At 50.8% G+C, this 24,285-nt stretch overlaps 1 protein-coding gene across 5 annotated transcripts; it reads right to left on the bottom strand.

Moving 5' to 3' along the window:
• Positions 1 to 75: 75 nt before the first annotated feature.
• On the bottom strand, positions 76 to 24,262 carry LOC311120256 (selenocysteine insertion sequence-binding protein 2-like). 5 transcript variants are annotated; one of them, XM_084194882.1, is made up of 19 exons: positions 24,089 to 24,262; positions 11,597 to 11,790; positions 9,861 to 10,041; positions 9,389 to 9,544; positions 9,039 to 9,177; positions 7,783 to 8,009; positions 7,486 to 7,510; positions 7,251 to 7,363; positions 6,986 to 7,126; positions 6,476 to 6,598; positions 6,172 to 6,339; positions 5,703 to 5,844; positions 5,001 to 5,188; positions 4,738 to 4,870; positions 4,346 to 4,511; positions 2,866 to 3,086; positions 2,280 to 2,434; positions 1,832 to 2,051; positions 76 to 1,698 (listed from the first exon to the last, which is right to left on the bottom strand). In XM_084194882.1, the coding sequence occupies exons 1-19, from the start codon at positions 24,104 to 24,106 to the stop codon at positions 1,082 to 1,084; spliced, it is 3,327 nt and encodes a 1,108-aa protein (XP_084051008.1). In that variant the 5' UTR covers positions 24,107 to 24,262; the 3' UTR covers positions 76 to 1,081. The 5 variants fall into 5 exon arrangements, with proteins under 5 accessions (XP_084051008.1, XP_084051005.1, XP_084051004.1 ...); XM_084194879.1 differs by having other exon boundaries at positions 9,039 to 9,195; positions 24,089 to 24,244; XM_084194878.1 differs by having other exon boundaries at positions 6,986 to 7,129; positions 9,039 to 9,195; positions 24,089 to 24,175.
• Positions 24,263 to 24,285: the final 23 nt, after the last annotated feature.

Here is a 24,285-nt window from a genome sequence, read left to right as displayed (position 1 = left end):
CTACACAAGTCCCTCCCTCCCAGAGCATGCTATGACAACACAGTGGGGGAATAAACAACGCAGACAGGTCAGAATAGAATGGAGTTGTATTGGATTGAGATAAAGCTGTAGTTACACAGTGGGGGAACATACGATGAAGCAGATACAGGTAATAAACATGGGAAGGATGACGACGCTATAACATAAGCCTTTGATGATGGGGGACACACACACACACACACACACACACAGCTGTAAACTCAGCTCTGCAGGGGCTCAGCAATCTTCTGCTTGGACTGAACCGCCAGACTCTTCTCCTTCACTATGAAAAACCCAGGGATGACGGAGGGAGGGTGGCTCTCTAAAAGGAGGGAGAGTTCTCTTTTTACAGTCAGCAGTCTCATTGAGAGTTCTATCATCTCGGTGGCTCTGCGTCATACAGACAGAGGGGAAGCCTCTCCTCACAGCCTCTTCCTATCCTGGGGAAACCTGGAGTGGTAGGAAGGGAACCAGGCCTGGGCTTCCCTTAGCCAGACCAGACCAGACCAGTCGAGCCCATTCGATGTCAGACCAGTCGATGCCAGATCGACCAGACCAGACCAGTCCAGTCCAGTTTAGGTGAGGCAGTTGTTTCAGGTCCACATCAGTGAGAGGAGGATGAGAGGAACAGAGGAGTCTATCCATCAGAGAGACCAGGAGAGTTCTGCAGTCTGAAGGTTGGTCTGTGTGAGTGACTGTATGTCTGTCTCTGTGTCTGTGTGAGTGACTGTATGTGTCTGTGTCTGTCTGTCTGTCTTTGTATGGTCTGATTCCTGAGATAATGTCTGAAGTCCAAAGTTACAGACAGAGGAGAGGAGAGCTGCTGGTTCAACTGTGTGAGAGATAGAGGGAGGGGGAGGAGAGGATGAGAGAGGAGGAACGAGTGTGTGATAGAGGTGAAAGGGTGCATGTTAGGGGAACAGGTGCGAGAGAGGGGGAGTGAGGAAGACAAGGGATGGAGTGTACACAGAGAGAGAGAGAGAGAGAGAGAGAGAGAGAAAACTTAGAGAGAAACAAAAGAGAAAGAGAGAGAGAGGGAGAGCGGGGGATGAAGGAGGTCTAATCAGCCAGTGATTTTCTTGGCCTCCATATTCTCCGTCCTCTCCAGTCCCGTCTCTGTGACATCAGCAGAATCCAACTCCTCTTCCTCCTCACTCTGCCCTCCCTCCTCCTCCTCTTCTTCCTCCTCCTCCTCCTCTGTGCTGTCCGGGCTCTTCCCCAGCTGAAGGTTCTCCAGCGTCTTAGACACCCAGGACTCAATACGGCTGATGACCGCAGGCACCTCCACAGAGATGGGCTCTGGTGTGTACTCTTCCTCCTCCTCCTCCTCTTCCTCTGCCTCCTCCAGCATACCAGGGACCAGGGTGGAGGTGGTGGATGTGATGGAGGAGTTGAGGAGGTCCCTGCAGCTCCCATCCAGGCTACCTGTCTCCGTGCTCTGCTGGGAGGCCAGCTCCAACCGGTCGTCTGCCCGGCCCTCCTCTCTCTCCCCCGGGCCTGAGGCTGGAGCATGGACGGCTGCTCTGAGCTGGAGGGTAGTGGAGTAAGGGCTGCGGTTAGTGGTGGTGGAGGGGGGCTGGTTGTCTCTCTGCAACCCGGAGGAAGCAGCGGTGCGGCTGGGTTTAGCCTCCACAGGCTCCAGCCCGTCTGACGACTCCACCATACTCCTCCAGTTGGTCTCTGAGGAGAGAGAGAGGGGGAGGAGAGAGCGGGAAATAGAGATTTCAGATTTCATGTAAAGAGAGAGACTGAGCTCAAAGATGGGTCAGGATCAGAGTCAGGGTTAAAGGTCGGGATCAGGGTCATCGCTTACCGTACTCCTTCTCGTTGACCTCAGAGATGGGTTCAGAGATGACAGAGCAGAAGGAGATGGCGGAGGCGGCGGAGGGGTTCCTGGAGTGGCCCATGTGGTGGGTGACCTTCTTGACGTTTTTCAGCGCCTCCTCAGCCTGCTCCTGCTCCAGCGCTGACACCATGTCCTTGTAGGACTTACGAGCATCCTCCGTCAGAGACACCAGCCGGTTAAACAGACCCTAGAGGAGGGGGGAGAAGGAGGGGTGGAGGAGGGGTGGAGGACGGGAGAGGAGAGAGAAAGAGAGAAAGACATAACATCAAGATTTTACACACTTTCATTAGTTTTTTTTTTTCTGTAAACAAAGACACCAACTTAAGGTATTAACAGTATAAGTGTGTCCTTACCTCTGCTAACAGTATTAACAACCGTTATAAACACACAGACAGGTTTGTGTTCAACGTCTTACCTCTGCTCCAGAGAAGTTGAAGATGCCCACCACACTGACAGGCACCAGTTTGTTGACACAGCGTCCCAGAGCCTTCCTACCCAGAGCAAACACAAACGGGATCTCCTGTTCTCTGGCCATGGCTATGACGTTGTACAGAGCCTCGTCTAGACCCCCTGGAACATAAAATAACACACAGTCACTACTACTGTAGAAATATCACTATATAAACAGTCCTGCTCCCTGGTCATGGCTATCTATCATGTTTTACAGAGCCTCACCCCTGCCATAGACAATACAGTCACTAGTTTTATGTATAAGATTTGATGCAGCCTGTGCTGAGCATATCAATATGCTACCGCCCTCTGGTGGACACTGTAAAATGGCAAATGTGGTTGAATATTTTAAATATTCATTAATTTAGCATGCATTTGGAACCCCACACTCACCCAAGATCAGGGTCAGGTTCAGTTAGGCACACTGTAGCAAAATGCTTTGCAACTGCAAAAAAAACCTTGTGTTCTTATTGGACCAGGTAGAGTAGTACACTCCGTGGTTCAATCCTTTTCAAAAAACATAAGGATTAATGACAAGAATGACCCCTGACCTTTGGCCTGGATCTTCTCACAGTTGGGGGAGATGAGGACACACTTGATCTTGTGGAGCTTCATGTGTTTGGTGACCTCTCTAAGGCCCATGACCAGTCTGCGTTTGGTCTTGGCTTTGCTGGGGTCCTTCTGATAAACCCTCTCCTGGAACCGGACCAGCTCTTGCAGCAGCATCGTCACACTCTCATCGATCTCCTTATTCAACACCTGGTTACAGTACCTGGAGACAGAGAAAGACACTAATATGATAACACATTCATCAATCTCCTTATTTAATACCTGGTTACATTACCTGGAGACAGAGAAACAGAGAGAGAGGGACTACGGTTGGGCAACATTTGGGGAGACCTCTTCGACGATATGCTACTCCAAATATTGCGCTATCCGATATAATCGTTTTGCGCCGTTAATGACTACATCATTCCAGACTGTGCAATTTTTGTATCTTATTTACGATATTATTGTCGCATTCTCATTAAATAATTGTAGTATGGTGAAAAAATAAGGCTCAGTTCATTAATTTAGACGTAAAAATTCAGTTTTGATTTGTACATTTCAAATAGAGTAGTCTTGCACATCACGTAATATCATCAATGTCAAATATCACGATATTTGATTTAATCATATATTGGCCCAATCCTAAGAGGGACACACACAAACATGTTAACACACACACACACACACACACACAAACAGGTTAACACACACACAAAAAAAACAATATTAGAAAACACTCACATGCATACACAGACCAATATTATAAAACACACACACCATTGTGTAAATCAGTAGTTCCCAACTCCAGTCCTCCCAACAGTACACAGTTGGGTTGTAGCCCCTGATAAACACACCTGATTCAACTTGTCAACTAATCATCAATCCCCCAATGAGTTGAATCAGGTGAGTTTGTCTGGGGCAACAACAACAACGTGTGCTGTTGGGGGGATTGGAGGACAGGAGTCTGGGAACCACTGGTGTAGATATGGTATGATATGGTGTGAGGAAGAGAGGAGAGGCATAGCTTAGTGGGGCGGCAGGTAGCTTAGTGGTTAAGAGCGTTGTGCCAGTAACCGAAAGGTCGCTGGTTCTAATCCCCGAGCCGACTAGGTGAAAAATATGTCGATGTGCCCTTGAGCAAGGCACTTAACCCTAATTGCTCCTGTAAGTGGCTCTGGATAAGAGCGTCTGCTAAATAACTAAAATGTAAATATAATAGAGAGGTCGTAGGTTGTCTGACACAGTGCTGAAGAGCTGGGCGGAGACAAAGGGCCTACATCTGAAGACATTAAGAAACAAAGCAGTGTGTGTGTACATGCAAGTCCTTATTGTATAGCCCTGCTCTAAACACCCATTGGGCGGATAGATATTTATGTTACTAAATGCTTTTGTGTTGCTAACCCACCAAATGAGTTTATGACATTTCAACCGCTAGGATTCTCAGTACAGAACAATTTGTGTGTCTGTGAGAGAGAGACTCACTCTCTGAAGCGGCGGCTGTGTATCTTGGTGATGGCGTTAGAGGCCATGGGGCTGCCAATGCCGGAGGAGGCAGGGGAACCCTGGGAAACAGGTGTGATGCTGTACGGAGAGTTCTGACTAGCCGGGGACAGGGACGCGTCATCACTGGGCACGCTCAGACCGTTCTCTACAGGAAACAGACAGGGAGCCAAATATCACAGGGAGGTACATTAGACAACACCATGTCACACAAGCAGATCAGTAGGAGTATTAGTTTTAAAAGCATTAACTTTAAGACCAATGGAATGGTCTAAAATGAGCAAACTCCGCCAAGGTCCTGTTTGAGGTCATCAGTGAAGTGTAGCTCCTCCTCTCTCTGACCCTTAACCCCTGACCCCTAACCCTGTACCTACCCTCCTGAGAGGCAGGTTCCCGTGTGAGGTCGTCAGTGAAGTGCAGCTCCTCCTCTCCCTGTTCATCCTGGCCGGCAGCAGTCTGGTCCACACACACCTTCCCCCTCTTCCCCTCACGCTCCTTCAGAATGATCTACACAGAGAGAACAGAGACTGGGTTAGACCCACACACACAGAGAGACAGACAGACAAGAGAGAGGCAGAGAGAGCGAGAGCTAGAGAGAGGAAGACAGACACACATTGAGAGAGCTCTATCCTCTCACCTTCTTCAGGGCGGTGGGTCGTTTGACTTTAGGGATCTCTCTCTCCTTCCCCCTCTTCAGGCGCGGAGCGCTAGAGTCCAGCATGTTGTGGGGGGCAGAGTGGGGCTGCTGGGCCTTCAACACTGACGCTACACCGGACCCTGCTCCTGGCCCGGCACCTGAACCATGGAACGGAGCTGCTGTACCCACTGGAAAGCAAGAGAGAGGGCAGTCAGAGAGAGAGAGAGGGCAGTCAGAGAGAGAGAGAGGGCAGTCAGAGAGAGAGAGAGAGGGCAGTCAGAGAGAGAGAGAGAGGGCAGTCAGAGAGAGAGTGACAGTGGCGGTGCAGTGTGTGTGTGGTGCGGTGCAGTGTGTGTGGGGTGCAGTGTATGTGGGGTGCAGTGTGTGTGTGGTGCGGTGCAGTGTGTGTGGGGTGTAGTGTGTGTGGTGCGGTGCGGTGCAGTGTGTGTGGTCCGGTGCAGTGTGTGTGTGGTGCGGTGCAGTGTGTGTGGTGCAGTGTGTGGGTGTGGTGCGGTGCAGTGTGTGTGGTGCGGTGCGGTGCAGTGTGGTGTGGTGCAGTGTGTATGTGTGGTGTGGTGCAGTGTGTATGTGTGGTGCGGTGCAGTGCAGTGTGTGTGTGTGTGTGGTGCAGTGTGTGTGTGTGTTTGTGGTGCAGTGTGTGTGTGTGTGTGTGGTGCAGTGTGTGTGTGGTGCAGTGTGTACCTGTGAAGGACAGTGGTTTGGTGTTGTTTATTTGTCTAGCCTTCATGGCCTGTTGTTGTTTCTCCAGTGCAGCCAGCATGTCTCCCAGGTCCAACTGGACTGGAGTCTTACTCTTCTTTCCTGCTGCTTTGGTCAGCGCCTCCTACAGGCACACACAGGGAACAGCAACACTGGCTCAGCACACTCATAGTAGTACAATAGAACTATGTATAGTTTTTCCATTGAGATGCCTATAGTCCTGCACTATGTCTAGCTGACAGAGCATGTTGGTATCTGTAGTTTTCTGTGATTAGCTAACCGAGCACATGCTGTCACCTGTAATTTCCTAGCTAACAGTGCATGTTGGTACCTGTAGTTTCCTAGCTATCTTACAGAGTGCATGCTGGTATCTGTAGTTTCCTAGCTAGCTAAGATATTGCATGTTGGTACCTGTAGTTTCCTAGCTAGCTAACAGAGTGCATGCTGGTACCTGTAGTTTCCTCTGCTCCATGCTGATCTCAGAGTACTCCTGTGCTGTAGCCAGGGCAGCAGCCAGGGCCTTCTTCCTCTGACTCTTTGCCCTCTTGGGGACGGAGGTGGTGATTGGGATGGGAGTCTGGACGATGTTGATGGGAGAGTTCTCTGGAAGGTTATCCAGCTGGAGAGAGAGAGAGGAGCGGGGGAACAACAGTCACTACTGGGATAGATGTTTTGTGATCAAACTTTTTCTTGCAAAAAAAAAATCTGTGAAATCCTCAAGGAAGGAAGGGAGGAGAGTTTAGCTGGTCTCTCACCAGGTTCTTGGTTAGTTTGGTCTGGTGTTGGTTCTGGTTCTGGGTCTGGGAAGGGTTGTGGTCTGGTTTGTTGTTCCTCTGTGCTCCTCCTCCTGAGACCAGCTCTGGAAACTCCTCCTCATCCTGAAACAGATGAGACAGACTTTAGACTTTACCAAACACCTGACTAGTACAGCTCTACCATACCATTACATTCTGATTGAGGACTATTTCATACAATACCTCAGCTTTTGTACATCTAAAGCCTCACTAACTCCTAATACACATTGACCAAGTTGGAAATAAACAGATACATGGAACTGAAATCTCCTATTAATGGGAGATACAGGATTTACATGACAGTTCAAGTTACAGTTGTATCTCAAGTAAGGATTTGATTCCAACTGAAATGCATATTGTGAAATGCAGAAAGGTTGAGTGACCGATGATTTCTGTATTTATCCACATCAGGAGACAGAATGAGATGCTGCAGTGTGTGAGTGAGGGGAGTTTCATGTCAATATCTCCCACCTCGAAGTAGAGGGGCTCAGGAGCAAGCGCCGTCCCAGGGCCTACTCCGGGCTGGAGCCGTCTCTGCTGCAGACCACAGTTGGTGTCTGCGGGGGTGGGGTTAGGACAGACACGCCCCCCTGAGTACCCTGCATGGAAGTCCTGCTGGAGAGGGGGCGAGAAAGAGAGAGAGAGAGAGTAAGTGGGGATGAGCGGGAGAGGGTCAGAGAGATAATTACAGTTGCCCAGGTGAGGTCAAGATCATCTCAGGTGAGGCCCAATGTACCTGTAAGTAGTTCCTCTGATCAGTGGTCTTCCCTGTCCGTTGGAACGGGGTGGTCCTGTTGTCTGACCACGACCTCTGAGTGGCCTGAGACGCTACGTTCACCCAGCTTACCGCTACACACACACAGACAGAGATAGACACACAAAGTTAAGAGGAGGACACAGCCAAGGGGAAAGCCAATGTAATCATCTGTCTTATCAGAAATCCAATTATTAATCATAAAAACAAAGCCTACCTGTCATTACACCTGCATCCACTCCCTGTAGAGAGAGAGAGAGAGAGAGAGAGGAGAAGCATGTTAGATATTTCACTTCAGTCATGCAGGTGAAGGTTAGGTTATAGCTAGGTCTGGGGTTACCTTGTGTTTGAGGCTACAGTACAGTAGTATAGAGTTAGGGTTAGAGTTAGGACCTGCCATCGTAGGAGCTGTGGTAGAGTGTTCTGTAGCCCCGGGGCTACAGTAGTGTTTGGGTTCACAGTAGTTTATAGTACTATAAAGTAGTAAATGGTTAGGGTTAAAGGTGGGGCTTACCGTAGGAGCTGTAGCAGCGTCGGCAGTGCGTTGCGTAGCCCCCGGGGCCTGCTGGTTGTGTTTGGGGCTGCAGTAGCCGCTGTCGCTGTCGATGTCCGCCTCGCTGGAGCTCTCGGCAGGGTGCGAGGCCAGCCTTCTCCGGGGAAGGTTCTTCCACAGCAGGGGGCTGGCCCGCTCCCGTTCCCGCTCCGACGCACCCCGACCACACACACTGTCCCCTGGGAAGTCTACAGGCAGACAGATATCACGGATCAGTCTATCCATACAATAAGCCTAGTCCTGGACTAAAGAGCTATTTAAATGGAGTCTAGGACCAGACATAATCTTGCTTTTTAGTCTAGGACCAGACATAATCATGTTCCAGGAAACCAGCCCCAAATGTATTTATTAAAGGCCTTTTTTACATCAACGGTTGTCACAAAGTGCTCTACAGTAACCCGGCCTAGACCCCAAAGAGCAAGCAGAAGCAGTAGCAAGTAGAGAAGTAGTATTTAGATGCTTATTGCACCTTTACTGGTTAACAACCAATGTGATGTCCATCTCATTATGGATCTAACTCTTAGTCGCATTGAGTTGTGTTATTCCCCCAGCCGGAGGTGTCACAGAGGACAACACGTACTGCACACGTGCAGAGTAGACCTCTCCAACAGGAAACTCTACATTCCTACTGTCTTCCCAGCAGGATGGGCATCATAGGCTGCGTTTACACAGTCAGCCCAGTTCTGATATTTATCCCACTAATTGTCTTTTGACCAATCACATCAGATTTTTTCACATCAGATCTTTTCCAGAGCTGATCTGATTGGTCAAAAGACCATTTAGTGAAAAAACTATCAGACTGGGCTGCCTGTGTAAACGCAGTCATAGTGTCTCAGTATGATGCGTCATCATTCTAAACCTGTTCTCTCAGCTCAGTAGGATCTAGATGCTGTGATTGACTGAGGTTTTATTATGTAAAGCCTTAACGCTGTAATGAAGGCTTAGACCACAGTCAGGTACATACAGTCAGTACACAACCCTGTACAGGAGTTAGAGAAGAGTTAGGCACGTCAATCATCTGTGGACATACATTAGACCAGTATACAGGGGTTTGGCAATGCAAACCTGAGTCAAAACCTGGGCTTAACTAGTACTAGAATGTATTAGAATGTACTAGTATTGGTGCTGGTACTGGTATTGGTACTAGAATATTACTGGTACTGGTACTACCATGTTACTGGTATTGGTACTAGTATGTTCCTGGTCTATATACGTACCAGTCTGCTGGGCAGCGTCCACCAGTAGGACTGTCTTGGTCCGTCCGACTGGCCCTGAGGAACACATCTCCTTCTGGACAGCTACAGTCCTCATGGGGGGCCTCCTGTCCTTAAGGGGCTGACACAACCCCACCTGCTGCTGCTGATTGAACATAGACTATAATAACATTCAACATTATTTTGTATATTGATGTTATACGACTCTCTGGCCAATTAATGGTATTAATTAATTAATTCATTGACGGTATTAACTGATAATGTAATCAATAGTGTCAAATTGAAGAATGGAGCTGAGCACCTTGCTTTAGGATAGACCAGCAGAATAACACGTTTGACCTCTAACCTCTTACCTTGGGTAGAACGGCAGGTCTGACCATGCCCCTCCCTCCTCTCTGATTTGCTAGTCCAAACGCCTGTCGGGGAGGGGACGGTCTCTCGCTGACGTCAGCTGATACAGGGTTTACCACGCCAGGCTGCAGGGGTCCGGCGTACGTTCCTGGGAAGGGCTGGTAGAGGAACAGAACAACTTTATTATCCAGCTGTGACAATGAACATTTATCCTCCACTTCTTCTCTCCTCCTAACCATCTCTTCAGGCTACAAGTCTTGTAAACATCTTCTCCCAAAAACCAAAGACAACACACACTCCACTACCTGCCTTTCTAAAGGCCACATTGACAGAGAATAGTACCTGGGATCTGACACCAGCAGCCCTCCAGGTTGCTAATTCAGTTTCCAGTTCTATCTCCTCGCGCCCAGGATTTGAACTAGCAACCTTCTGACTACTGGTCTGCCTCTAACCCCTAACCTTTCAGATACCTACCTGGTAAAAGCCCATCATGGGGGGGCAGGGGGCAGGCATGATCTGGTAGTAGGTGTAGTCGTTGGAGACTGGCGGCTGGGGGGAGGACAGGATGGGGTAAGCCAGGTACGGACCACCTGGGGTGGGGTTGGGCTGCTGCCAGCGCAGGTCCCCTCCTCCGCTATACATGGGGTGCTGTTGTCTGTAGAGGGGTGGGAGAGAAGAAATGATTGGTGTAGTGATGATTGTATGAATATACTGCAACATATTAAGACTAATATACCCATAGGAGGCCAGAGAAAACTGTGTCAAGCTAAGAGACAGCTTGATACAATGCTGATATCAGTGTCGAGCTGACTGTGTGTGTGTGGCACTCTGGCTGATACGGATCCAGACGACATTTTCACAGCCAGCGGTCTAGAGCGCAGACCACTTCCTGGTATTCAAAACAGACAGGAAGGAAATGAAGAAATGAACGTGTGCAGGATGAGGCAGATCACCCCTGACAAAGAGAACCGCACAGAACACACACAGGTCTTCAGCTCTCAGTCACATCCAGGGCATAACATTAACACCCCCATCTGGGGTTAGATGAAGGTAATGTCTATTTCACCAGCCACATTGGCGGGTGGTCAATGTGCAGGGCTCTACAGTGCGAGCATTACATTCGTGAATAAAAAGTCAAAAGTCAAGTATGAGCACGTGTGAGTTAGGGTTTCATAGCTGCTAATTGCACAAAGAAATAGGAATCATATATCCCATCTCACGCAGCAACACTGCCTGGCAGAGGAGCTGAGCTCACTGAGTGAAGTGCTGATAGATTCATTTGGAGGCGCTGCACACAGGTATAAAAGTTGGTCTAATTTATGCGAACATCTACAAAGTGAGACTTTGACCTCGTGTTTCTTGGCCGTTTACATTGTTTTGCTCACAAGCTTGTTTGTGTTTCAACGTTACGTTAGTTTGAGTCTGTTGCTTCAACTGATAGTAAAGAGTCAGAACCCAAATCTCACTCACACACCAAGGTAACCTCCCGCCCTTAAAGGGCCAGCTGAACAATTTGTCTCTGATATTTTGGTTAAAAGACTCCAGTCCTAAAAAATGAATTGAAAATGAGCAATATACCACATTATTTCTTACTAATACATTTCTTGTTTTAGAAACATTACAAAGCATGGTCGTCTGTTTTTGGTGTGTTTTTATATGTATGTACGGCGAAACAATATTTTGGCTGGTAAAACATCTGAGTGGCTGGTATATTTTTAGGCCCTGATCACATCCCTGGGTGGTAACTGACCATTCACAGCCTAGTTGTGTATAACACACACTGTTTATGGGCTTTTCCATAGGTGAATCAGAAAGAAGACACCATCAGTTTTCCTACTGACATGGGCACAGGCACGTTCCTGGAGGAGTGTCAGAAATGGGAATATTCCTGGATTCCATAGAGATCCTTTCAGAGCTAATGCTAGGCTAACTGTCAGTGGCTCAGGGACAGAGGCAGGGTAGCTCCTAATACAGATTCATTACATCAGTGACAGTCGCACCTCAGGCTCTTAGGGCCAGTTTACCGGACACAGATTAAGCCTAGTCTTGGATTAAAAGGCATGCGCTCAGAGATTCTCCATTGAATATGGTTTTTAGTCCAGGACTAGGCTTAATCTGTGTCCAGGAAACCTGCCCTTAGTGTGTAGGGTGTAGGCTGCATGATTTAGGGACTAGGGTGCATAATATATGATATAGGGTGCTGTACCTACCTGTTGGGTTGGTTCTCCTGGACAAAAGGGTAGCAGGTGATGAGGTAGCTGGGGATAGGGGTGGGCTCCTCCACCCCCCCTCCTCCTCCTCCTCCCCCTCCTTCTCCTCCAGACAGGCTCATGGTGACCAGGGCTCCTTCCAGACCTTTCTTTTGTGGGATAAACGGCTCCACTTCGGCTGACAGTTTCACATCCTGCAAGGAGATACAGAGGCAGTCAGATGCTGACATCACAGACAGGACCTGACTGGACAGGAGAGGACAGGACCTGCCTGGACAGGAACTGACTGGACAGGAGAGGACATGACTCGACAGGAACTGGCTGGACAGGAGAAGACAGGACCTGCCTGGACAGGAACTGACTGGACAGGAGAGGACATGACTTGACAGGAACTGGCTGGACAGGAGAAGACAGGACCTGACTGGACAGGACCTGACAGGACAGGAACTGGCTGGACAGGAGAAGACAGGACCTGACTGGACAGGATCACCTCGCAACGCACCAGACACACTCAGGAGTGATCGGCCTCTCACTTTTGTGCCAAAATAACAGCAGTTAAAGTGTACCCATATTAGGATATGTTCATGACTCAGTGAACGTGGTTCAATTTGTGTGCTGTATAAACGATCCACCACAATCAGTGATAAATCGACATATATCAGCTGGTACCGACATCACACTCACTGTGTGAAGGTTTCCTGTAACTTATGAGGTGTTTTAGTAACCCAAGGGGTAACATCAAGGATCCATCTACAATCCATAGACAACTAAGTCTAAGATCAATCACACAGGACTGGAGAGTAGGCTGTCAGTCAGTAGATATCTGATTTAGAGACTGACACCCCTAGGCTATATGACTGGACTACAAAGTGTGAGTAGGAATGTTACCTAAGGAGCAGCTAGTTGGGGAAGCCAGGCTAGACTAATTATTAATATAACCCATGACTGTCGTCACATCACCACGACACAGGCAAAACAACAGAACTAGTTCCTTCAGGACAAATGAAACAACTGGCACCAAGAGAAAAAACTTTTCACTGGGTCTGAGAATGGAGAGTTGGAGTCAATGGCTGTCTCTGAAATGACACCTTAATACAATAGTGTACTACTTTTGACCAGGGCACATGGGGCCCTGCGATAGACTAGCATCCTGCCCAGGAGTAGTCTACAGTACATCAAGATGCCTAAAGAACCAGACGATAGGCTCCTGACCTATGGACTGTTTTGGCTTGGACAAGGCTACTTCCTTATTTAAGGAATAGGGTGCCAATTTGGTCGCAGACATAGAAAGCCTAACAAAGTGTTGACCTTCGAGCAGTGTGATCAGGGGACGTGTGACTGTAGCAGACAGACACAGCAACATGTAACCTGGTGCAATAGAACCACTTCCTGGTTGGCCTGATACTGATCTGATCAGAGTGGAGAGCACTGTCTCCTTGTACTCACAGAGAACATGACCGACTGAGGGCCTTAGAACACACACAGTCCAATACCTTTGGTGTTTTTTCCTATTAAGTTATGCCACAATACAGCATTTGCACAATACAGCATGCCTTGGAACTGTTACAGTGGGGGAAAAAAGTATTTAGTCAGCCACCAATTGTGCAAGTTCTCCCACTTAAAAAGATGAGAGAGGCCTGTAATTTTCATCATAGGTACACGTCAGCTATGACAGACAAAATGAGGAAAAAAAATCCAGAAAATCACATTGTAGGATTTTTAATGAATTTATTTGCAAATTATGGTGGAAAATAAGTATTTGGTCAATGACAAAAGTTTCTCAATACTTTGTTATATACCCTTTGTTGGCAATGACACAGGTCAAACGTTTTCTGTAAGTCTTCACAAGGTTTTCACACACGGTTGCTGGTATTTTGGCCCATTCCTCCATGCAGATCTCCTCTAGAGCAGTGATGTTTTGGGGCTGTCGCTGGGCAACACGGACTTTCAACTCCCTCCAAAGATTTTCTATCGGGTTGAGATCTGGAGACTGGCTAGGCCACTCCAGGACCTTGAAATGCTTCTTACGAAGCCACTCCTTCGTTGCCCGGGCGGTGTGTTTGGGATCATTGTCATGCTGAAAGACCCAACCACGTTTCATCTTCAATGCCCTTGCTGATGGAAGGAGGTTTTCACTCAAAATCTCACGATACATGGCCCCATTCATTCTTTCCTTTACACGGATCAGTCGTCCTGGTCCCTTTGCAGAAAAACAGCCCCAAAGCATGATGTTTCCACCCCCATGCTTCACAGTAGGTATGGTGTTCTTTGGATGCAACTCAGCATTCTTTGTCCTCCAAACACGACGAGTTGAGTTTTTACCAAAAAGTTATATTTTGGTTTCATCTGACCATATGACATTCTCCCAATCCTCTTCTGGATCATCCAAATGCACTCTAGCAAACTTCAGACGGGCCTGGACATGTACTGGCTTAAGCAGGGGGACACGTCTGGCACTGCATGATTTGAGTCCCTGGCGGCATAGTGTGTTACTGATGGTAGGCTTTGTTACTTTGGTCCCAGCTCTCTGCAGGTCATTCACTAGGTCCCCCCGTGTGATTCTGGGATTTTTGCTCATCGTTCTTGTGATCATTTTGACCCCACGGGGTGAGATCTTGCGTGGAGCCCCAGATCGAGGGAGATTATCAGTGGTCTTGTATGTCTTCCATTTCCTAATAATTGCTCCCACAGTTGATTTCTTCAAACCAAGCTGCTTACCTATTGCAGATTCAGTCTTCCCAGCCTGGTGCAGGTCTACAATTTTGTTTCTGGTGTCCTTTGACAGCTCTTTGGTCTTGGCCATAGTGGAGTTTGGAGTGTGACTGTTTGAGGTTGTGGACAGGTGTCTTTTATACTGATAACAAGTTCAAACAGGTGCCATTAATACAGGTAACGAGTGGAGGACAGAGGAGCCTCTTAAAGAAGAAGTTACAGGTCTGTGAGAGCCAGAAATCTTGCTTGTTTGTAGGTGACCAAATACTTATTTTCCACCATAATTTGCAAATAAATTCATTAAAAATCCTACAATGTGATTTTCTGGATTTTTTTTCTCTCAATTTGTCTGTCATAGTTGACGTGTACCTATGATGAAAATTACAGGCCTCTCTCATCTTTTTAAGTGGGAGAACTTGCACCATTGGTGGCTGACTAAATACTTTTTTCCCCCACTGTATGCTTTGTTGGTTAAAAAAATGATAATAGACCCTTTCATCCAAAGAGCCCCTCTCCCTACCAGCTACCACTAACATTAAACACTAGGTAGCACTCCTACCATCAGCCATTCTGTCCTGAGACATTCCTTTCCTACGGCCCTGCCTGGTCCAAATCTGGCCCTGAAGTTTCCACTTAGATGCTGATCTTGAGTCAGTTTTGCATTTCCCCCACTATTGGTTTAGGTTAGGATTGGGGGAGGGGAAGCTGATCCTAGATCTGTACCTAGGGGAAACTTCACCTCAGAGCCACCAGCAGAGCCGGGGTAGTAATGACTCAGTCACCCAGCATCCTCTTTACGGGCCAGCTATATTTAGCTGCTCATTCTTCCCAAAGAGATTACACTAGTAGCTAACTAACTACGTCTTACATAAGGTCTCTAAAGACAACGTCAACTAGGGTCCGGCCTACCCATAAATATCCTTTATTTCAATTGTTCTATTTAATGATGTGGGCCTGCCTCTATTGCCACCATGCCACAGGGACAGAGGAGGTGGTTTGTTTGTGTGTGTGGTGTGGTGTGTGTAGGAGGGCTGTGATGTGATGAAATGTACAAATAATACAGGTCATAAAATATGCATCATAAAATGTGCGTCACAAAGTACGCGGAAAATCATACCTCTACAGCTAGCCTACACATCACAAACCACAGTGCTCACGTCAAGTCAACATAGGCCAAACTCTCTGAAAATAAAATACAAAGGATGACAATTATCCATTCTTTCAAACAATGTCCTCCAGAGTTTGAATAGGTCAGATGAGATGCAGCCTACTGCTCTAGTAGCACTGTAAAGAGACTGTAGGCCACTAGATGGGACAGCAGCAGGGTGACAGATAGCCTGGGTCAAAGCTGTGACATATTTACAACAGGTCAAGCAGCTCAGTGTCATAAAATAATTTAGACAAAGTACTCTCAATGATCTTTTACTAGTCTGTCTGGATGGATGGGTCCGGGTGAAACTGAAGAAACCCAGACCCTCTCCTCTCTACCACCCCACTGTTCCCTCCCCTCAACCCCACCCCACTGTTCCCTCCCCTCTCCTCAACCCCACTGTTCCCTCCCCTCTCCTCAACCCCACTGTACCCTCCCCTCTCCTCCGCTCTCCTCAACCCCACTGTTCCCTCCCCTCTCCTCAACCCCACTGTTCCCTCCCCTCTACCCCACTGTTCCCTCCCCTCTCCTCAACTCCACTGTTCCCTCCCCTCTCCTCAACCCCACTGTTCCCTCCCCTCTCCTCAACCCCACTGTTCCCTCCCCTCTCCTCAACCCCACTGTTCCCTCCCCTCTCCTCAACCCCACTGTTCCCTCCCCTCTACCCCACTGTTCCCTCCCCTCCACCCCACTGTTCCCTCCCCTCCCCTCTCCTCAACCCCACCCCACTGTTCCCTCCCCTCTCCTCAACCCCACCCCACTGTTCCCTCCCCTCTCCTCAACCCCACCCCACTGTTCCCTCCCCTCTCCTCAACCCCACTGTTCCCTCCCCTCTACCCCACTGTTCCCTCCCCTCTCCTCAACCCCACCCCACTGTTCCCTCCCCTCCCCTCCCCTCTCCTCAACCCCACCCCACTGTTCCCTCCCCTCTCCTCAACCCCACCCCACTGTTCCCTCCCCTCTCCTCAACCCCACTGTTCCCTCCCCTCTCCTCAACCCCACTGTTCCCTCCCCTCTCCTCAACCCCACTGTTCCCTCCCCTCTACCCCACTGTTCCCTCCCCTCTCCTCAACCCCACTGTTCCCTCCCCTCTCCTCAACCCCACTGTTCCCTCCCCTCTACCCCACTGTTCCCTCCCCTCTCCTCAACCCCACCCCACTGTTCCCTCCCCTCCCCTCTCCTCAACCCCACCCCACTGTTCCCTCCCCTCTCCTCAACCCCACCCCACTGTTCCCTCCCCTCTACCCCACTGTTCCCTCCCCTCTCCTCAACCCCACCCCACTGTTCCCTCCCCTCCCCTCCCCTCTCCTCAACCCCACCCCACTGTTCCCTCCCCTCTCCTCAACCCCACCCCACTGTTCCCTCCCCTCCCCTCTACCCCACTGTTCCCTCCCCTCTCCTCAACCCCACCCCACTGTTCCCTCCCCTCCCCTCCCCTCTCCTCAACCCCACCCCACTGTTCCCTCCCCTCTCCTCAACCCCACCCCACTGTTCCCTCCCCTCTCCTCAACCCCACTGTTCCCTCCCCTCTCCTCAACCCCACCCCACTGTTCCCTCCCCTCTCCTCAACCCCACTGTTCCCTCCCCTCTACCCCACTGTTCCCTCCCCTCTCCTCAACCCCACCCCACTGTTCCCTCCCCTCCCCTCCCCTCTCCTCAACCCCACCCCACTGTTCCCTCCCCTCTCCTCAACCCCACCCCACTGTTCCCTCCCCTCTCCTCAACCCCACCCCACTGTTCCCTCCCCTCTCCTCAACCCCACCCCACTGTTCCCTCCCCTCTACCCCACTGTTCCCTCCCCTCCCCTCTCCTCAACCCCACCCCACTGTTCCCTCCCCTCTCCTCAACCCCACCCCACTGTTCCCTCCCCTCTCCTCAACCCCACCCCACTGTTCCCTCCCCTCTCCTCAACCCCACTGTTCCCTCCCCTCTACCCCACTGTTCCCTCCCCTCTCCTCAACCCCACCCCACTGTTCCCTCCCCTCCCCTCCCCTCTCCTCAACCCCACCCCACTGTTCCCTCCCCTCTCCTCAACCCCACCCCACTGTTCCCTCCCCTCTCCTCAACCCCACTGTTCCCTCCCCTCTCCTCAACCCCACTGTTCCCTCCCCTCTCCTCAACCCCACTGTTCCCTCCCCTCTACCCCACTGTTCCCTCCCCTCTCCTCAACCCCACTGTTCCCTCCCCTCTCCTCAACCCCACTGTTCCCTCCCCTCTACCCCACTGTTCCCTCCCCTCTCCTCAACCCCACCCCACTGTTCCCTCCCCTCCCCTCTCCTCAACCCCACCCCACTGTTCCCTCCCCTCTCCTCAACCCCACCCCACTGTTCCCTCCCCTCTCCTCAACCCCACTGTTCCCTCCCCTCTACCCCACTGTTCCCTCCCCTCTCCTCAACCCCACCCCACTGTTCCCTCCCCTCCCCTCCCCTCTCCTCAACCCCACCCCACTGTTCCCTCCCCTCTCCTCAACCCCACCCCACTGTTCCCTCCCCTCCCCTCTACCCCACTGTTCCCTCCCCTCTCCTCAACCCCACCCCACTGTTCCCTCCCCTCCCCTCCCCTCTCCTCAACCCCACCCCACTGTTCCCTCCCCTCTCCTCAACCCCACCCCACTGTTCCCTCCCCTCTCCTCAACCCCACTGTTCCCTCCCCTCTCCTCAACCCCACCCCACTGTTCCCTCCCCTCTCCTCAACCCCACTGTTCCCTCCCCTCTACCCCACTGTTCCCTCCCCTCTCCTCAACCCCACCCCACTGTTCCCTCCCCTCCCCTCCCCTCTCCTCAACCCCACCCCACTGTTCCCTCCCCTCTCCTCAACCCCACCCCACTGTTCCCTCCCCTCTACCCCACTGTTCCCTCCCCTCTCCTCAACCCCACTGTTCCCTCCCCTCTCCTCAACCCCACTGTTCCCTCCCCTCTACCCCACTGTTCCCTCCCCTCTCCTCAACCCCACCCCACTGTTCCCTCCCCTCCCCTCTCCTCAACCCCACCCCACTGTTCCCTCCCCTCTCCTCAACCCCACCCCACTGTTCCCTCCCCTCTCCTCAACCCCACTGTTCCCTCCCCTCTACCCCACTGTTCCCTCCCCTCTCCTCAACCCCACCCCACTGTTCCCTCCCCTCCCCTCCCCTCTCCTCAACCCCACCCCACTGTTCCCTCCCCTCTCCTCAACCCCACCCCACTGTTCCCTCCCCTCTCCTCAACCCCACTGTTCCCTCCCCTCTACCCCACTGTTCCCTCCCCTCTCCTCAACCCCACCCCACTGTTCCCTCCCCTCCCCTCCCCTCTCCTCAACCCCACCCCACTGTTCCCTCCCCTCTCCTCAACCCCACCCCACTGTTCCCTCCCCTCCCCTCTACCCCACTGTTCCCTCCCCTCTCCTCAACCCCACCCCACTGTTCCCTCCCCTCCCCTCCCCTCTCCTCAACCCCACCCCACTGTTCCCTCCCCTCTCCTCAACCCCACCCCACTGTTCCCTCCCCTCTCCTCAACCCCACTGTTCCCTCCCCTCTCCTCAACCCCACCCCACTGTTCCCTCCCCTCTCCTCAACCCCACTGTTCCCTCCCCTCTACCCCACTGTTCCCTCCCCTCTCCTCAACCCCACCCCACTGTTCCCTCCCCTCCCCTCCCCTCTCCTCAACCCCACCCCACTGTTCCCTCCCCTCTCCTCAACCCCACCCCACTGTTCCCTCCCCTCTCCTCAACCCCACTGTTCCCTCCCCTCTCCTCAACCCCACTGTTCCCTCCCCTCAACCCCACCCCACTGTTCCCGCCCCTCTCCTCAACCCCCACCCCACTGTTCCCGCCCCTCTCCTCAACCCCACCCCACTGTTCCCGCCCCTCTCCTCAACCCCACCCCACTATTCCCTCCCCTCTCCTCAACCCCACCCCACTATTCCCTCTCCTCTCCTCAACCCCACCCCACTGTTCCCTCCCCTCTCCTCAACCCCACCCCACTATTCCCTCTCCTCAACCCCACTCCACTATTCCCTCTCCTCTCCTCAACCCCACCCCACTGTTCCCTCCCCTCAACCCCACCCCACTATTCCCTCTCCTCTCCTCAACCCCACCCCACTGTTCCCTCCCCTCTCCTCAACCCCACCCCACTATTCCCTCTCCTCAACCCCACTCCACTATTCCCTCTCCTCTCCTCAACCCCACCCCACTGTTCCCTCCCCACTATTCCCTCTCCTCAACCCCACTCCACTATTCCCTCTCCTCTCCTCAACCCCACCCCACTGTTCCCTCCCCTCAACCCCACCCCACTATTCCCTCTCCTCTCCTCAACCCCACCCCACTGTTCCCTCCCCTCTCCTCAACCCCACCCCACTATTCCCTCTCCTCAACCCCACTCCACTATTCCCTCTCCTCTCCTCAACCCCACCCCACTGTTCCCTCCCCTCTCCTCAACCCCACCCCACTATTCCCTCTCCTCAACCCCACTCCACTATTCCCTCCCCTCTCCTGAACCCCACTCCACTATTCCCTCCCCTCTCCTGAACCCCACCCCACTATTCCCTCTCCTCAACCCCACTCCACTATTCCCTCTCCTCTCCTCAACCCCACCCCACTGTTCCCTCCCCTCTCCTCAACCCCACCCCACTATTCCCTCTCCTCAACCCCACTCCACTATTCCCTCCCCTCTCCTGAACCCCACCCCACTATTCCCTCCCCTCTCCTCAACCCCACTCCACTATTCCCTCCCCTCTCCTCAACCCCACTCCACTATTCCCTCCCCTCTCCTCAACCCCACTCCACTATTCCCTCCCCTCTCCTCAACCCCACCCCACTATTCCCTCCCCTCTCCTCAACCCCACCCCACTATTCCCTCCCCTCTCCTCAACCCCACCCCACTATTCCCTCCCCTCTCCTCAACCCCACCCCACTGTTCCCTCCCCTCAACCCCACTGTTCCCTCCCCTCAACCCCACCCCACTGTTCCCTCCCCTCTCCTCAACCCCACCCCACTGTTCCCTCCCCTCAACCCCACTGTTCACTCCCCTCAACCCCACCCCACTGTTCCCTCCCCTCTCCTCAACACCACACCACTGTTCCCTCCCCTCTCCTCAACCCCACCCCACTGTTCCCTCCCCTCTCCTCAACCCCACCCCACTGTTCCCTCTCCTCCCCCCCTGCTCTGTTGCCTGGACCAAATCAAATGTTGGTATCAATTGAATGAATGTTGGTGTTTGTACTCCTGAATGCTGCTTCAGGGGACGTTAAACACTGATATGGAAACTCTGATATGGGCCTGACTACTAAGTTATGACCATTGGACTGTTTATCTAGGTTTACCTCTTATCAAAACTGACCATTGACATCATGTTGACTGAATCACAGGCCTTACATGCTGACCACACCGCTCGCGTTGCAAAATAAATGTACACATACATGTTATTCAACCATTTCATCCAAACTGCTCGCGAGCGTCTGCGTAGGAAGGGAGGAGGAGAGGAAGAGTAGAGAGAAAGGGAGAGTTGACAGAGTTCACGACACAAAGACACTCCATTCTCCCAGCCAGGGTCGGAATGTATGAATCCAGCATCAGTACAGCAGTGAACACACACACACACAGCCATTGTTACCCAGTGCTACTGTACTGTCTGTGGGCAGTGTGGGCTGATGTCTGATAGATCCAGGGGTCCTGACTGGTCTACACAGAGCACTAGGGGTGACGTAGCCAGCTGAAAACAATACCCTGCAGTATACTAGACGGCAGCCTACTGTGGCCTAAACTTTGGTGCCATATACTGTCATGGAATTAAGCCTAATGAAAAATCGGACATTTTAAATTAACCATGCTTTGTTTCCGTATGAGGTTTGATGGTTAGGCCTGCTCTAAAGAGGGCTGGTTACTGTGGATGATCAGGGGAGGTTAGTTACACAAAACAGAGGGGTTGGTTGTGTTACTTTAGATGACAAGGGATGCTGATAGTGGAGAGATGGGTCAATTTAAACTTTAGGGGGTAGTTATTCTAAAGGGGGGGTTGGTTACTTGGTACGAGGGATGTTACAGGAGGTAGGCCTGGCTAGCTATAGGTGATGTTACAGGAGGTAGGCCTGGCTAGCTATAGGTGATGTTACAGGAGGTGGGCCTGGCTAGCTATAGGTCATGTTACAGGAGGTAGGCCTGGCTAGCTATAGGTGATGTTACAGGAGGTAGGCCTGGCTAGCTATAGGTCATGTTACAGGAGGTAGGCCTGGCTAGCTATAGGTCATGTTACAGGAGGTAGGCCTGGCTAGCTATAGGTCATGTTACAGGAGGTAGGCCTGGCTAGCTATAGGTCATGTTACAGGAGGTAGGCCTGGCTAGCTATAGGTCATGTTACAGGAGGTAGGCCTGGCTAGCTATAGGTCATGTTACAGGAGGTAGGCCTGGCTAGCTATAGGTCATGTTACAGGAGGTGGTCCTAGCTAGCTATAGGTGATGTTACAGGAGGTAGGCCTGGCTAGCTATAGGTGATGTTACAGGAGGTAGGCATGGCTAGCTATAGGTGATGTTACAGGAGGTGGGCCTAGCTATAGGTGACAGGGGACGCAGTTACAGGATTAGGCCTGAGAGGATCAGGTGAGGAGTGAGGACGGTGGCCCAACCAGGATAAGCCAATTACACAATTAGCTACAACAGAGTCAATCATGACTCATAGTATGGCTATAGGGCTCCAGCCCTAGTCCACCAGGGGAAAGAGACTCCAAACCTCCCAATATGTGTGCCCTGGCTGGGGGAGACTCGGACAGGGAGTCCCTGACTGTCCAGGTCTGGGTTCTTTAGCTCTGGGCGCCATTCTCCATTCCACTGGTGTGAAGGTGTGGGCTGTTTGTTCAGACTGAGTTGTATGTGATTGATTGATTAGCGCCTGGGTTGTGAGTGAGAATGGCAGCGATTGTGGCAAAGGCTGCAGGGGGGAGGGGGTGTATGCGTGTTGGAGAGAGAAAGAGAGAGAACAGCAGCGATTATGGAAGAGGCATTGGCAGGTAGCCTAGCGGTTAGAGGGTTAGGCCAGTAACCGAAAGTTTGCTGGTTCGAATCCCGAGCCGACTAGGTGAAAAATCTATCGATGTGCCCTAGAGCAAGGCACTTAACCTTAATTGCTCCTGTAAGTCGCTCTGGATAAGTTCGTCTGCTAAATAACTAAAATGTCAAATGTCATGTAAATGCATTGAGCTCAGCTCCAGATGTGTGGTGAAACGGGCAGGGCAGCACTGGGCTGGTGGGACTACTGGGCCATCAACCATCACACCATCAAACCCTTTGTCCTTTCAAGCATTTGTCTCTGATTCATTGTCTTCTAACATTCTCAGCTGGAAAGAGAGAAGTTGTATTGTTCTTTTACTGTTGTTGAATGGGAGGGGGCAAGAGAGGGCGCAGTAGACAGTGGTGGAAGGGGGAGAGATTGTGGCTGAGCGAGAGAGTGTGCATGTAAACTACATTTATGGGTGGTTCTATGTAGCTCAATTGGTAGAGCATGGCGCTTGTAACGCCAGGGTAGTGGGTTCGATCCCCGGGACCACCCATACGTAAAAATGTATGCACACATGACTAAGTCGCTTTGGATAAAAGCGTCTGCTAAATGGCATATTATTATTATATCATTATTTAAAGTCACAAGCATGAAATCATCTTGGGTCCTTGAATCGCCCATGCACCATCATCACATCATGTGGACCAAAACTCAGCCTATGTGGCATCTGCTTTTATGAATCAATACATTGCAATGCAATGCTACATCAGTACAGCAAACAACGCTCAGAATGAACACCCTGAGATGGTCTGATAGTGACACAGGAGCAGAGGGCTTCATCCGGGGACTTACAGTAAATCAGACCACATAATAGAGTAGCTAACTTGAATCATAGTTAAGTTACTCTATGCGCAGCAGGAGTCACTCACTGGAATGTGATTAAAATGCAGAAGAACCGGATATTCCTCCAGAGCAGGCCAGCTGGCTAGGTAGTTGTCAACAATATACCACACACTCACTGCAGACTGGGGAGTTTCGGGTAACTGTTCACTACCTAGCTAGTTAACTTACCCTGGTCCGTGTTATAATATTTAGCTAACTATCTAGCTAATTATTTAACAGTGGGTCAAACATCAAAGCTCCCCCAGAGAGCTAACTAAGTCGGTCTTGTCAACCGATGTTGACATGAACGGCAATTGTAATGTCAAAACATTGTGACAGTATAGGTATTGTAACTACTTTATTTAGATAGCTTGTTTGACGAGATACTCAATATAGTTAGCTTCAATTAAAACATATCTAGTTCATAGATCAGCAAATCTGGGAGAACAGATGAGATGTGAGATTGTCCATCCAAAAATGACAAGCGCATAGAACCTGCTTAGCTAACTGGCTAGTTAACCAGTTAGCTAGTTCACTTGTCTTTACTTGCACGCTTGCCTAGCTAGCGTAGCGATCTAGTTAGATGACAAATCAAATCATTGACAATAATCAAACATCGGGTAAAATTACTGACACTTCTAAAACATGAAAGGGAAATGATTTCCTGCAGATACGTTTTGGGCCTAGCTAGCTTGCTTCATATTCCCATTAGCTAACTAATGCTAGTTGTACCATGTAACCAGACATAATCGGGTCCGTCATTACTTCGCAGAGAAAATCCGTGTACCTTGTCACAAGAGTCCATGTCAATCGCTGAGACCGCGGCAGACCGTCATTGAGCATGCAGTGGTCGTCAAGATATAGGTGATTTAATGTTCTTCATTGTAAATGTTGAGCCATTTGTGTGAAACACACCCTGTTCCTACCTCTGCCTAGTTGAACTATTGCTGCCTAGCTAGCTCTGAATGTGTCAACGTAGAAATG

This window comes from Coregonus lavaretus, assembly GCF_964263955.1.
Source record: "Coregonus lavaretus genome assembly, contig: HAP1_SCAFFOLD_161, whole genome shotgun sequence".
Classification (NCBI taxonomy): domain Eukaryota; kingdom Metazoa; phylum Chordata; class Actinopteri; order Salmoniformes; family Salmonidae; genus Coregonus; species Coregonus lavaretus.
The sequence above is the reverse complement of the archived record's forward strand: the minus strand, read 5'-3'. Positions and strand labels throughout refer to the sequence as shown.

Coding starts and splice junctions, on each gene's coding strand:
- LOC311120256 (XM_084194878.1), bottom strand. Junction 6,599..6,985: donor CTGAGCCCCTCTACTTCGAG/GTGGGAGATATT, acceptor CATCTGTTTCAG/GATGAGGAGGAGTTTCCAGA. Junction 1,699..1,831: donor GGTCAACGAGAAGGAGTACG/GTAAGCGATGAC, acceptor CTCTCTCCTCAG/AGACCAACTGGAGGAGTATG.